The sequence below is a fragment of the Ips typographus genome, linkage group LG2 (assembly GCF_016097725.1).
Source record: "Ips typographus isolate SLU linkage group LG2, UJ_Ityp_2.0, whole genome shotgun sequence".
NCBI classification, from domain to species: domain Eukaryota; kingdom Metazoa; phylum Arthropoda; class Insecta; order Coleoptera; family Curculionidae; genus Ips; species Ips typographus.
The window spans coordinates 15,663,718-15,678,946 of NC_138423.1; the positions used below are offsets into that span (position 1 = coordinate 15,663,718).

The 15,229-nt window shown below is 34.2% G+C and overlaps 1 protein-coding gene and 1 long non-coding RNA gene across 2 annotated transcripts in view; one reads left to right on the forward strand and one right to left on the reverse strand.

Moving 5' to 3' along the window:
* Positions 1 to 15,229, reverse strand: part of LOC145725058 (putative NADPH-dependent quinone oxidoreductase VAT1L) — a 42,201-nt gene that overhangs the window by 6,751 nt on the left and 20,221 nt on the right. Inside the window, exon 4 of the mRNA XM_081973636.1 lies at positions 65 to 217. Within this exon, the coding sequence (XP_081829762.1) occupies positions 65 to 217 (153 nt within the window). The remainder of the gene's footprint in view (positions 1 to 64; positions 218 to 15,229) is intronic.
* Positions 212 to 15,229, forward strand: part of LOC145725065 (uncharacterized) — a 45,292-nt gene continuing 30,274 nt past the window's right edge. Inside the window, exon 1 of the long non-coding RNA XR_014177156.1 lies at positions 212 to 438. This is a non-coding gene — a long non-coding RNA (uncharacterized LOC145725065). The remainder of the gene's footprint in view (positions 439 to 15,229) is intronic.

Below are 15,229 nucleotides of genomic sequence, written 5' to 3' on the forward strand. Positions count from 1 at the left end.
AAGATTGATTCAAGTGTTGTTATAACTAGGGCATGTAAATCTGATGCATTTTAGCTGTGAGTACCTTTTTAACATCGCTAACGTAGTCAGCGCCTCTCTCCAGCAAATGGTCAACCGGGGAAGCGGCTTCTTTCAAAGCTTCATGTTTGCCTTTGGAACAGATGCCAAAAATAGTGACGTCTGGCACAGTTTTAGCTAGCTGAGCTACTGCTTGACCCTAAAATTTACAAACAAACTGTCGTTAAACATCATAACATAAAAACAATCATGGCAATATAGTGCGGGCTGTATGAACTAATAAATCAATTGAAACGTCAAATCTTAGTTCGGTGATTAATTCCTCTTTATGAAATACTCCATTAATCTGTGCGTTCGTTTTTGACAGCTGTGATTCGTCGACTGTATATTGGATTTCCCCCCAAAATCATGACAGCTCATGTAAGTTCCTTTATAATATGTGTTGTACGTATTAACCGGGAGATAAAGGACGCCACGAGTCATTGTAATTCCCTGTGCATCACAACATGATAACTACGGGATCGATCAATACTGCATTAAGTGGAGTTTTCGCTTGTGTCAAGTTTAACGGTTCATATCAAAGTAAAACGCTTTAGTTAGTTTCCGAATGTTTTTGTCAAATATTATATTATTTGTTAAATATTAAATAAATAAAAATCATTTGTATGCTTACCTAAGATTTCAAATTGTTGAAAAAAATTAGTTTCAATCAAATTTATTGACCAAATTCATGATATATCTGATATTTACGAATTTAAGATACAGAGTGTTAAGTTTAAAAACTAGCGTTTCATTCGATGGTATCGATTTGAATAAAACTTTACCGCTTATTAAAACAATTATTGAACCAGTTAGATTCGATTATCAGTTTTTATGTTGGAAAAAAAATACAGTAGCAGTATAATTGCTATCTTTAAAAAAAGCGTATCATTCACCAATAAAATCTCCTTGAAATATCTAGTGGATTAAACCCAGCACTTGCAGACACATGTTCTCTTAAACATTTCCTTTTTTTTTATTCCTCTGAAACACCTTGTATAGTTCAGAAATAATAATGTCAATAATGGTAAAAAAATGTAGGTTTTGACCAATGGTTGATGCAATTTTAACTGGTACTTATTTTAAGGTTAGTTCTTAAACCCAAGTATAGCAGCAAGAACAGAAAAAACATGTAAATCGATAAATACAAAACTGGTTTCCGAAAAAATAATTACTTGTTTCCTACTGATTATCAAGCAATAAACATATAATTAACTGTTTAAATCAATAATTGAGCTGTAAAATTCTGACTGTCAAAGGATCATTGGACTGCAGTAGTTCTAGTGGATTAGTTTAAATTCACCAGCAAGAGTCTAAAATCGTTTCGCGTCTTGGTATTGTCAAATATCTCAATAACTGTCTAAAGACTGGTCATCGAAATTTAGAAGATTGTAATTAACAGTGCTAGTAAGTTTAGTGTCGTTATCTCATAACGCTATTGTTGGTTTCATTAACTTTCCTAGCCAGTAAATTGGCACAAGAACTATTTTTCACAATTTAAAATTGCTACAAACTATAACAATTACACAACCAAGTTTAAATTTGTGTGTATTGACAATCTGTGTGTACTGGCACATCTTTTACAACAAAAATAGCGTTGTCTTCACATGATGACAAAGGTACCCAACTGCTTTTGCAATAACTCATTGCTAACACAACAATATTATTAATAGTTAAATTTTTTACATTTAAGGACTTTCCACCCTTGAGAGTTACGGGACATTTTTAACTACTTAATCATAATCAAATCAACAAAATAACTGAGAAAATCTCTACATATAAACAACATTCCCACGCTAAAAAAACCGTCTAGTCAAGGGTCGTTTCAGCTTGAAAGCTAATTTCAAAACAAGGAACCTTAACCGATAGGATATTTGCAAGCAAAATCTCCCGACCAGAAATCCTGTCACTCAGACCAAAAAAAATCTAGACGGACACATTATAAAGGTTGCACTAAAACTTGGGAGAACAAATCGTTTTAGAAAGTTAAAGCGAAAGTGAATTTAGCAGCGACTTTCTGAAAACTCTCCCTTTTGGGCGTTAGTCAGGAAGTTTCCCGACGTGTTGGCCGGACGAAGTTCGGTAACATATGGACGGTTAGATTTCGATTTGACGGGTCAAATTTCACATTTATTACGTGCCTGAGAAGCAGTTTGTCTATTTTGCTAGTTGAATTTGAACTAGTTGTTTCGATTATTAAATAAAACTAACAAAGCGTCTAATTTAACATAGATACCAAAAGAAGATTTATTAGGCAATATTAACAAAACCCTTCAAGACCAGATGTAAAGTGATAAACCGCACCCGAAAATATTTACGTGCCAGCCTCGCATTACAATTTCGTGGTAAATTCCCGGGGTTATTAATAAAGTCTGGCAGAAATGGGAAGCGAAAAAAAAGCACTTTTCTTTGTCTGAGAAATTAAACATCATAATAAAGGTCGGTAAATAACCTCGTAATTGCATAGCCAGATATTGCAAAATTTCCTTTCAAACCCACAACATGCACGGATTAATTTGTAGGAAAAGCAAAGAATAACAATAAAGTGCTTTGCAATAACAATAACACTAGTTATAAGCAGAGGTTGACGACTATACATTTTTGAACCGATAACGCAATTTGTTTAATATTCTCTTCCAGAAATAGGATACTATTTGTAATGCAGCGGCTATTATTGTTTTGTGAAGGTCTTTGATGAAACTGATACCGATACAACAAATAATGGCAAATCAATATTGCGTTCATAATGATTACTTTTTGACTTTTTCCTGGTTTTATTTAGTTTCATGACGTCCGCACGCTTAATTTGTAGTTAAAAAAGCGCTTTTAGACTTCGTATCAAAGTTTTTTTATAAAATGATTATTACCAAAATGTAAATATCTCTGTTTGGCGTAAAAATGTCAACAATTTAGGCCGACACATTTTGAAATTAAGGTGGAATTCAGAGATCGTCATAAATGTGCACTACTATCTCATTCACAGTTTCTCCTTAGCTCATTCAATTTCGGGTTCCAATAAGGACCTAATAAGAGTATGCGTGAATTTAAAAAATGAGCTTATTAGTGTGAGGTTTAGCAGAAACCAAACCGATTAACTGCTTGAATCTAACTTAAAACTGATGTGTTCCGAACAAAAAGATTTAAAATGTTTACTGAACGCGAAAATTGAAAAAGATCTTTTATGACTGGTGAGGATAAAACCTTTTTAAAAGAGCTAGTATGTAAAAAATCACAACTATTTGATTGAATCTAAGCGCACTGATGCAATTTCATTATCTAAAAAGAAAAAGGCTTCTCAATATTCAAGGGTAAGAACACCTATAGTTCTGTTTTATGCCCGTTAGCTAAGACATTTCTTATATTTTTAGAGAACTGTTGAGCAATTAAAAAAATTTTGGGACAATTTGAAATCCAGGTGAAGGAAGGAACTCTCAGATGAAAAGAAAAGATGGGTACAGGTGCCAATAAAGCGCCAATTTAAGACTCTTTGGATAATGCCTTTAATGCAAAGCTGGAACTTGAATTAAAAGACACTATAAACAGCGACACAAGTTTCCAGAAAAATACAGTCAGAATGTAGTTTTATGAGACTAGAAAATGACATTCTAGAACAGGCTGATCCTGTTCTCTGTGAAATTTCATCAAAAGAAGCTGGAAACTGTTCAGTAAAATTATCTAAAATATGACTATCTAAATTTTTGGTATTCATATTTTAGAAACTGTTGCTTTACAGGGTGACCCTAAAATGACTGTACAACGGTTAACCACAAATTCCTTGGCCAAAAATAAGGCAATCTAGACTACCTATATCCAAAGTTGCTTCTCAAATTAATATCGATTTTTCGAAATAATTTATAAACGCGCTTATCGATTTTCACGAGATTTGGGACCAACAATTACTACATAAATTGGCATGTTTTGACCTATACGAAATATTTCTTCAATGAGGGGAAATAATAAAAATTACTTGGGCCTCGTAAATAAAAGTTTGTATTTTTGTTACCCCTGTATCAATTACTTTAATAATTTATTTGCTAGTAACTGACTTTATTTTGAATTATTTTATAATTTTTTTCGTCTAGCTAATTGGTAATTATTGTGTATGCTTTGTTTGTTCCGGTTAAAAATGTAGTGATGAGTTGCAAGGTATTGTACTTCTTTTTAGGAAAACTGTATGTCTGACAATAATTTTGCAGGAGACAAAAATGTTTCAAAATGAAGTCAGCTAGTAGGGAAAAAAGTAATGAACTAATTGATACACGGTTAACACAAAAATATAAACTTAATTTGAAGTGCGGCTACAAAGATCAACAAAATAGCTCAGGATGAAGAATTCTACTTATTCCAAGAGCAAAAACCAAAACTGAGGAACAAGGAGTAAGTAAATTTTAACAACCAATCAGTAGTTTATAGTTATCAGAGAAGTGTCTATGAATAGTAGAATTTAGTAACATAAACAATGTAACTGTGCCAAATAAACAAATTTTGTTTTTCATATTTACCTTGGCAGTCAGATAGGGTTCATTTTCAATGTAATCTACATATTTCCAGAAATTATCATCATCCATCTTTAAAAAAATCTTCCCAATATTTAAAGGTAAGTGAACTGTTTGCTCTGCTCATATCAAACCTATTCTCCACTCACTTGTTAGGGTCACCTAAGTACCTCACTCAAAAGCAATTTGTTTATGAGATAAGTGAGCGCAAATATTTAAGAAGATTTCTGAATTTCGCCCTAAAATCAGGACTGGCAGGGTCACAGAAATTTGTAAGTTTTATTTTTTAAAAGAACACCCATTTTTGGATGAATCTATTTTCAGAAATATTTCTAAAAATGAATAGCACATCTAGCGTGCACAGTTTTCGAGAAAATAGCGATCAAAAATTTAGCATTTACATGTTTAATCCGTAAAACCTAAATTAATGAATTCCAGCAAATTACCTGCACATTCCTATCTTAATTCTTCATGAACTATGTCAAAATGTCTTTGCACCAAATTTATTAGAAGATTTTTAATATCAAAATTATTGATTTTCAGGTTTAACTATGAAATTACAATAACTCAATATAAAAGAATAATAATAATGCAATACATTGAACAAAAATAATCATTTTTCGGTTATTTTGAGTTACCCATCGGAAAGATAGAGGTCGTTGGTTCAAGTCCAGCTACATAAGGAACAACATTTTTACCTAATTTTTAAATTATATTGCATGCATACCAAAAATCATTTCCTTTTATTTAGTATATTTACGGACTAGAAACAAGTTAATTTGAATACATTTAACTTTATAAACCAAGTACGCCGCCTTGAATCAAGCAGACCAATTCAAACCTCTGCAGTGCCATCTATTATTTTACTGTCTTATACTACCTACAGAGATTCCAAGTAAAAATACTACATTCTATATCTCAATTACTCTTCTTGGAAACAAATGATATTTTATTGACCAAACCGGTGTGCCTCCCCAGCTCGTAAAACTGCGAAAAAATAAAATAAAAAGTGGTTTAGACTGTCGTAGTCGGCTTTAGCTTTCCAGAAGTTGTGTATTTTATAACCCTTCACCATTCAATAATTCAGAGTCGCAATCGTGACTGAGTGGCCCTTCGAGGGGTAGCGACAACAAGGGTTTAACTTTCTACTTTTTTATATTGAGCTAAATCATGCAATCCCAGAACGATTACGACTACAATTGCACGAAATCTGCCGCCTACTCCCTTTCAAGTAATACACATTACATACTCGTATATGCATATGGGTAGGTCTACACAGTAACTTGAAGCAAGACGACATCTGTCCTTACAGCTTAGCCTTCAGAAAGGTCGTTTCTTCTCGGTTTTTAGACGCTAAAAAAGCGGCATAACTTTATCTTGGCTTTCGCCCACGGTGGATGCTTTTCGATTGGATCGATACGCGTCTGGAAATACCCGCGGACAACCCTAAGGGCGTCGCGGCGCCGGCGGACTGACTACCTGTTGCCGCGGCGTCGGCTAGAAAGGGTGAAGGACCGCGCCAAATGTATCGCAGCCGTTTTCACTACTGTCGTCAAGGGCTCACCTTCATTTTCCTTTTGTTACGATCTATTGTTAGTTGATCTATTCTATTTCAATAGTCAAATACAAGGGCATGACTGCACAACATGTTGCACGAGAGTGCTTTAACATTAACAACTACCAATCTAATCAAATACATTGACATTTGGTTTTTCTGATCAATAGACTACTTTCTACAATTTTTTAAAAAAATTGTTCTTCTGAATTATTTTGGCAATCTATTTAGCATGACTTTTAGAGCCAGTACTTTCACTTACTTGGAAATAACATTATTCAAAGTTCTATGGTCTTTTAATGGCTATAAAGACGGACGGATTATACAGGGTGTCCCACGACGAAAGACATCGATTGATATTGGAAAAAGTATAAATAGGAGAGTTTCGAAAATTTGGCAGGATACTGATGTGGGCATGCCCAATCTAACTAAAATATTTTCAAGATGGTTGCACTTCCGTTTATACCGGAAGTCGATCACAACTTTCTTATTTTAAATAGAACACCCTATATATTATTACATATTTGGATTCCTCACAAAATTCTGACCAACTTTTGTGTACAATGCCCTATGCCTATCTCTAGCCGTTTTCAAAATATTTGATGTTTTTCCAAAAAAGTGACAGTTGCAACGCTCAACATATTTTTGTACTCTGTCATTTTGCAATGAAACTTTGGGTTATTGTAAATAGAGGATCGTTTTATTAAACTGAGGGTGCGTAATGTATACAGGGTGGTCAAAAAAAATCATAAACCTGCCACTAAAAAAAATGAAAAATTTCAAGTTTTTTAAATAGAAACCCACATTTTTTATGACGGAATCATTTTGAGCATTAAAAATTACTATACGTTTCAATTTACTTGCCTATACCTAAATCCAACCCATTTCGTTTTATTTGAGAATAAACATTTTTTATTATTAAAACTCCAGATTTCTTGAAAATTTCTCTCTCTAATTACGTGTGGATTTATGTCACACCAGTATTGTGAATTATGTCTATTGAATATTCCATTTTTAGTGAATTTGGCCTCGTCGCTCTAAATAATATTATTCAAAAACAATTCTTCTCCATAGTGACTAGTCAGCAAAAACTCACTAAAAAACACTCTCTTTGGAAAGTCAACCTCTTTTAAGTGTTGCACTAATTTAAATGAAAAAGGGTGAAATTTATGTTTCTTCAGAATCCTTTGAATTGAGCTTTTGGATATGCCTGATTCTACAGAAACTTGTCTTATTGACGAAGTTGGATTTGCAACAAAATAGCCCAAAATTGCAATTTCTACATTTGCATTATTAAGGATTGGTTTTGTTTTAATAGCCTTTCTCTTTACAGATCCCGTATTCTTAAAATTTTCAATTATTTGCATGACAGCTTTTGGTAATGGCTTTCGTTTTTCTGGATAACGAGCGGCAAATACCTCACATGTTCTACTCACAACTTTATCACATTCTCCGTAAATAATAAACAGATTTAAGTAATCTTAGTTTGAATAACGTAACCGCGACGGCGTATTTGCAGTTGTTAAAACACTCAAAACTAGTGTTATTAACATGCTCTGCAGGTCTCCAATACCACCGTGTGTCAAAAGCATGACCAACTAGAGTACCAGCTAATCCCAACCATGCAGCCTAATAAAAAAAAGGTTAATTCTCAAATAAAACGAAATGTGTTGGATTTAGGTATACCCAAGTAAATTGAAACGTATAGTAATTTTTAATGCTCAAAATGATTCCGTCATAAAAAATGTGGGTTTCTATTTAAAAAACTTGAAATTTTTCATTTTTTTAGTGGCAAGTTTATGATTTTTTTTTGACGACCCTGTATACAAACGGGTCATTACGCATCCTCAGTTTAATAAAACGATCCTTTATTTACAATAACCCAAAGTTTCATTGCAAAATAAAATACGCTTTTGACAGAGTACAAAAAGATGATGAGCGTTGCAACTGTCACTTTTTTGGAAAAACATCAAATATTTCGAAAACGGCTAAAGATAGGCATTTTGGGCATTGTACACAAAAGTTGGTTAGAATTTTGTGAGGAATCCAAATATGTAATAATATATAGGGTGTTCTATTTAAAATAAGAAAGTTGTGATAGACTTCCGGTATAAACGGAAGTGCAACCATCTTGAAAATATTTTAGTTAGATTGGGCATGCCCACATCAGTATCCTGGCAAATTTTCAAAACTCTCCTATTTATACTTTTTCCAGTATCAATCGATGTCTTTCGTCGTGGGACACCCTGTATACAGCAATAAATTTATCCGGTGTGAAAGGGCTAAAGTGAAAGTACCGGTCCTTAAAATACCACTATTACTTGAAGCCAATTCCATTCAGAAATCAAAAGATGTCCAAAAAGCAAAGCAAATTTTGCATAAAAAAATCATTTCGTCAAACCTCTCTTCTAGGTTGGCAGTTTTCTTGGATTTTGGATACAACATTTTCACTCTTTATAGCGGTTTGTAGGCTTTCCATATTTACCTACCTTGCATCAAACCCAGTGGTCTAAGGTTTGATAAATTTACTATTCAAAACCTCTTTTAAATTCACTGGATCTACCACTTTTCCACTTTCAGGTCTGTCAAAATAGTTGTGCACAGCTGCCTCAAGGCTTACAGGAGATAATGCCAACTTATAACTTTTGTTAGATGTTTTCGTAAATCTGAAGTTTAAAATGTTTCATCCCTTTTTATAGTTGGTAAAACTGAGTGGAGAAGTGTAGCGGGTAAGAGACAAGAAAACTTCTTCAAAATTTTCAAAAAATTGCCGACGTTTTGAAGTTTTGTTCCAGCTTCCAGCTTTGAAAAAGAAGTGAAATAAACTTTACGTAAATGAAAGGTCGGCAGTTTTTTGAAAATTTTCTTGTTCCTTACCCGCTACATTTGTATCTGTAACTTGGGAGAGTGGTGGCACCACAGCACTTAGGCCACAGTAGGCCCATTGTGCGCCTCAGCAAGAGAGGAGGTCATCCTCAGCTTTATCCGGACAGCTCAGAAGTGCCTTGGATAAATTGCAGCCAATGGTATCGTCCCAGCGCTGTTTAAAAAGCGCTACGGAGCGTTCTTTGATAAGATTTTTGGCTACCGTCATGGTCAAACCCACGAAGGGCTCTGGTCCAAAAAGCTGAAGCCTGGCAGCCTTCTTAGCCAAAGAATCTGCAGCCCTATTACCCTTGTTGTGATTATGCCCTTTAATCCAACTGACTTTCACCGCGTTACTTGACGACGCCTCAATGAGGGTGCGGTGGCTTTATTGTACTAGTTCTGAGGTGAGAGGTGGTCTGGACAGGGTTAGTACTGCTTGTCTGCAATCCGTGTAAATGTGCACGTTTTTGTCAGTGATATTCTTACTAGCTATCTGTCCTGCCGCTATAGTTATGCCAATTAGTTCTGTTTGAAGAACGCTTGGCATGGAACCAAAGGCTTGACTAAGGTTCAGTTTTAGGGATTTGGAGTAAATTCCACAGCCTGAACCCATTTTGCCAGTGTAGATGTTTATTACGCCTGCCATTGAGTTGTTGCCAGTACCTTCCATGTTATTTGTGTAGGGTTTGCTGAAAGCAAATAGTGGCACTGAGTCCACTCTATATAGCCTCCAATAGTGGAAGCGAGTTTGTCGCCTCTTTCCAGATGCGAGCCCTCTGCAGACCAACTCCTACACTGGGTTCAATTCCTACAGTGCAGAAGCAAAATATTGGAGTTAAGGCGACCTCCTTAACGACCACTTTGGGAGAGAGTTCCCAGCTACACTTTTCCACTGAATTAAAAACAGTAGGGCCGTTACCACTTATCACTTTCATCAAGTCGGTAAAACCTCTCTTAAGTTCTACTGTATTATGAACCTGAAGATGGAATTCCTATGTGCGTACAGCCAGTAAGTCCTACAACATTAGGAAATCTCAAAATCTTAAATTCCTCACAGATAGCTCTAATTATTGATTGATTATCCAACAGCTTCTGATTTCTGATACTTTTTTATCACAGCACTGCTGGTTGATTCATAAATAAATAAGACAGTAGCATATAATCTCAAAGCAAGAAGCAGCTGAGCAGGTAATGAAAAATAATGTGCATTTTACGAAATAATCTTAGAAACTATATACTAGCAAAAACAATTTTCAATTTGTCACTGTTAATGTGAAGGCACTTGAAAGATGCTAGGTATAATGTTGTACGCACCCCAGAAACGACGACCCAAGTTTTGTTAATAACATAACTGTTTAGCAATTTGTTAGCACTACAAATTTCTATGTGATTACTTCCTGAGCAATCTGGGTTTTAGTGGAGTTTCAATTACATGAATAAGATCTTCATAAGTTTTCTAGGAAGTCTTCAAATACAAAATTTACATTTTCGACAAAACTCAACCGAAAAGTATAATAAAATCCTAAACAACCAAGTTTAAAAGGCATTTGGAAAGACATACTTGCTCAAAGTAATGGTTGTCTACTAGTATGGAATCTACAGAAACAATGAATGGGACCTACTAAGTCATTTTGCTGTTTTTGACCAAAAAAGAAGTCGTAAGGTTAAGCAGCTCGTTTAAAGCCTAGTATCATCATTTAATCAACTAGAATCGAATAGGGCGTCCATGTAAAGATCAGTTTCCTAATAAGATGATAGGACTTAACGAAGTTACGCAAATACATTGACAACTTTGATACCCTAGTTGTATCTCGAAAACAAACCGTGGGGAATAAAGTTTGCATGAACTTGAAACATTAGTTTCCATGTCAAATCGTTTCCCTACGAATAAACACACGGATCCACTCAATCAAAATCAACTACAGAACTTCTTTTTCAGAAATTAAACTTTGTCACTTAAATGGTTAAGTGGTTTACTTGCTTCCTAATTATTATGGTTTTCATCAAATGTTATGTTTATCAACATGGTAAAATAAATCAATTAAAATGATTTTTAAACGTTAACCACAGAGCCATTACATAAATTTAAATTAAAATTCAAACTTTAATAACACTCCGATAAATTGATGTCTTTATTTAAAACCTCAGCGAACAGTCACGTTCCAATTATTTGAATGAAATTCGCGCAGCTAAATCAACATTATCCAGTTATGTTGGTGTCACATCCGGTCGACCGATTGTACTTGGCAATAGTGGTTGATCGTTGGCTATTCACTTTTTTTGAGGTGAGAACAGTGACCTGTCTGAACATACATTTTCCATCCACCTTCGTGATCATTTATTAAGTTGGTAAGCCGTGTCGTGTTAACTGACAAACGATCATGGACAATAATGGTATGAGCATAAATCATTTCTAAAAGAACAATTATTGTAAAATTTCAGTATGCGTACGTGTGATTTACGGGAGTAACGATCCGTGTTATAAAGGAAATTAAAATCCGACCTTTTCCATGGGGGGACTATTCCCGATACGCGTAAAACAATAATATGCAACTTTTTACTTTAAAATGCTATGTAGTTAGGGCGTGGTCGCGCACAAACGCGATTATTCCGTCTAACCCCCGAGCCGTTTAAAAGTTAGCTTGATGGATGATCTTAATTAAGTAAATTGCCATTTCATCCTGCCGCTTTGGTTTACCCATTAATTCTACTTCTCCCTGATGTATGCATATTACCTCGCATAGCTCGGAGGCGGGTTCACATAAAGTTTTTGTGTCACTTTTATTTCCTCAAACAAATTTCCTTAAACCCTTTTCCCATCCCACCTACGGCAACATAATTACAAATTTCCATTAAGACCCTAGGATTTTGCCTTAAGACTCGAGGCAACCGTCAATACCACATTCCCAAACCACTCCCTGACAAATTTGAAGCACACATTTCCTTAATTTACCCCTAAGGCAGCAACAGCTCCTTAAGAAAGGACTTTCACAGAAACCCTTACTTTCAGAGCAAAACGAGTTTTCGCTGCACACGCAGTATATTAAACAGTCCATTTATATTCACGCTTTTTTTATTAAAAAGGTTAAATTCGCAGACAATTTTATTTCAATGATCCCACCACCCTCGCTATCAGAAATACAGACTGCTGCGGTCGAGCATTTGTCCCTGTCAAGAAGACGAACGCCAGTATCGTGGCCTTATTACTATGCAAAAACACAGACAAAAGAGACGGAGACGAAAAAATTCAGAGAGTAAACCTGATACTTTACCTGAGTAGTGAGAGTTTGCTAGGAAAGACCCAAAATTCACTTCATTACTAATTACTACTATGGAAATTACCCTCATTAGGAGCATTATTCAACTCTAGAGGATCAATAATAATAATGTACTGTATGAATCAACGTAAAGAGAAATTAACACGATTTACAAAAAAAAAACCCACTTCACTATACAACGCATAAAACACCTTCAATGCTCAGTCTCGCAAGAAATTACGAAACAGCGTTAAGAAATCTAACGGTAAAACCAAACGCAATTAGACGTAAAAACTCAATCAAGTTAAATTATAATTCTCTAGTATTGGATTGAAGAAAAAGCAGCCTCTCGACTAAGGCGATAATGACATCGAAGAGTACAAAAAGCCGCTGGCAATTTGCTGCGATACGATGGTCTCTGAAATTATGATTGCAAGTTCTCAGACAGGCAGAAACGAGCAGTATTTAAAGTAGTGAAATTGAAATCTAGTTTTCAGATGCTTTAAGAAGATAATTGAAATTCGAGATGAACAGAGGAAAACCCGTTTAATATGGAACAGAAAATTTGTGACATGTATTACAAAAACATCATGTACCCTTGATCTAATACATACACAAGAATAAACCTTGGAATAAACATCTGTAGAAAAGAGAACTAATTTAACAAAATGTTATTACTAGTCATATAATAAGTTCCAAATTCAATAATTGTTAAACCAAGAAGTCCTTTGTTAGTTGTATGGTATATGTTGTATTTACTGCTATTTTGATGTTCAATAATTATAGCTAGGACAATGATGGGATTGATGGGTTTGGTGGAAGGAATCTTTGTCCTTCTAGCTGCTTGTTCATTCATTTCAAATCTTTACTCTCTACTTTTTCCTGTCACTTTTGTTGTATGTACATACATAGAGTTCCAAGACTTTGTGATAAAGATGTCATGGAATGACATGACACACAGACTAACTGAAGTTTGCAGATCTTTATCAAGAGTATTTATTTGAAATGACTTTCTCTTGAAACATTTGATTTTTTATGGATAATATTAAATTTTTCACATCTACAGGGCGCCTCTAAAAGGTCTGGACAACGCTCTAGCACAGGTAGATGGTACCAAAATCTGGCGACTATTGTATGTACTTAATAGAGGGCGCCACTTGTCACCACACTACTCTAAATTCATATTTAATTCTATGATACTGGTTAATCTGATACCGTATGTGTGTGTTGAATTGACTATCATATTTTCTCACCAAATTTGCATAAATAGAGAAGCTTTATCAAAATCGCTAAAAACAACCGTTTTCGAGTTTTCAAGTAAGTTTTGAGAATCTATTATAACAGTATAAATAACTAGTTTTTACCCCAAAAATGTCTTATTTATGAAATAAATTCGGATAACATCTAACAAAGCACTTCCAGCTTGTAATAGAACACAGAAAGGAAAAAAGATAATATTAATTTAGATCAGGTAATCTCGCAATCATGAGTTATCTAGCTACCAAAAAACTATTAATCTTATGCACACATTACTACTTCAATTACATATTTCTCGAAAACGGCTGCTTTTAGCTATTTGGATAAATTCGGTTTTTAGCTGTAAATGAAGCCCTTCTATAAAGTACAGGGTGATTGGTTGAATTTTGACCACCCCCTTAACTACCTTAATTTAGATTTTAGCAAAAACCGTTAAACACAAAACTAGTAGATATTTAGGTCTACCTTACTTTAAAATAAACATTTATTATACAGGGTGTCCCAAATTTGAGTAACAAACCAAACTTATGTTTTTTGAAATACAATGACCAACTTTTTATCCAATATTTGAATTCCACGTCAAATTCTAGGCCTAATTGATGTAAAATGTTTGTATCGATATTTAACTGTTTCCGCAGCAGCGTTCTTGATTGATTGAATTTTGACCACCTCCTTAACTTCCTTATTTTTGATTTTAGTAAAAAAACTAGTTGTAGCAACTTAGTTGTAGATATTTAATCTACAACTAAGATTTTTCTACTTCACTCTTAGATAAACAATTATTATACAAGGTGTCCCAAATTTGAGTAATCAAATTAACCCTTAATCACATAATCGAGGCAATATTGTTAAATATAACCAATGCTGCTGCGGAAAAAGTTGAATATCGATACAAACATTTTACATCAATTGGGCCTAGAATTTGACGTAGAATTCAAAAATCGGATAAAAAGTTGACCAATGTATTTAAAAAAACATAAGTTTGGTTTGTTACTCAAATTTGAGACACCCTGTATAACAATTGTTTATCTAAGAGTAAAGTAGACCTAAATATCTACTAGTTTTGTATTTAACATTTTTTGCTAAAGTCAAATTTAAAGAAGTTAAGGGGGTGGCCAAAATTCAACCAATCACCCTGTTCATAAAAATAGTCAATTAATGCTTGCATATTGAAAAACCACCGTAAACAAAATTTTATGGCAAAAACAAGGAGACCTAAAAACACAAAGTCGTTGCCACTATAATTTAATGGGTAGGTAACCGGTTTCGGCCTAAGCCATCATCAGACCAATGTCGCAGACAAACACACAGTAAAAACATGGGAAACTTTGAGTTTTTGAACAATTGCTTCCTACTTAAAATTTGATGTATTTCCAATTCATCGTAATAATAGTGAATAATATTAATTAAAATCAATTTTTAACTTTTATCTTTGACCCTCTTCATTGTCCTTACTATCAGCTTATTGACTTAAGTAAATGTGGCTAAATCGAGATTTTGCTGAATGCTCTCATTTAATCTTTGAGACAATGTTGCCGTCTAATTTTAATTTATTTGTAATAAGTGACAAACAAAAGATTTACACTATATTGTAAGTAGTACCTACATTGTTATATTAGGGCTAAGGCAGTATTTTTAATTTTGTTTTTCAATAACATGTAAATTGTTTGTCTACCTAACATTTTAAAGATCCTATAACATGTAATTTAAAGGGAAAAAATATATTTACTATGTTTAAA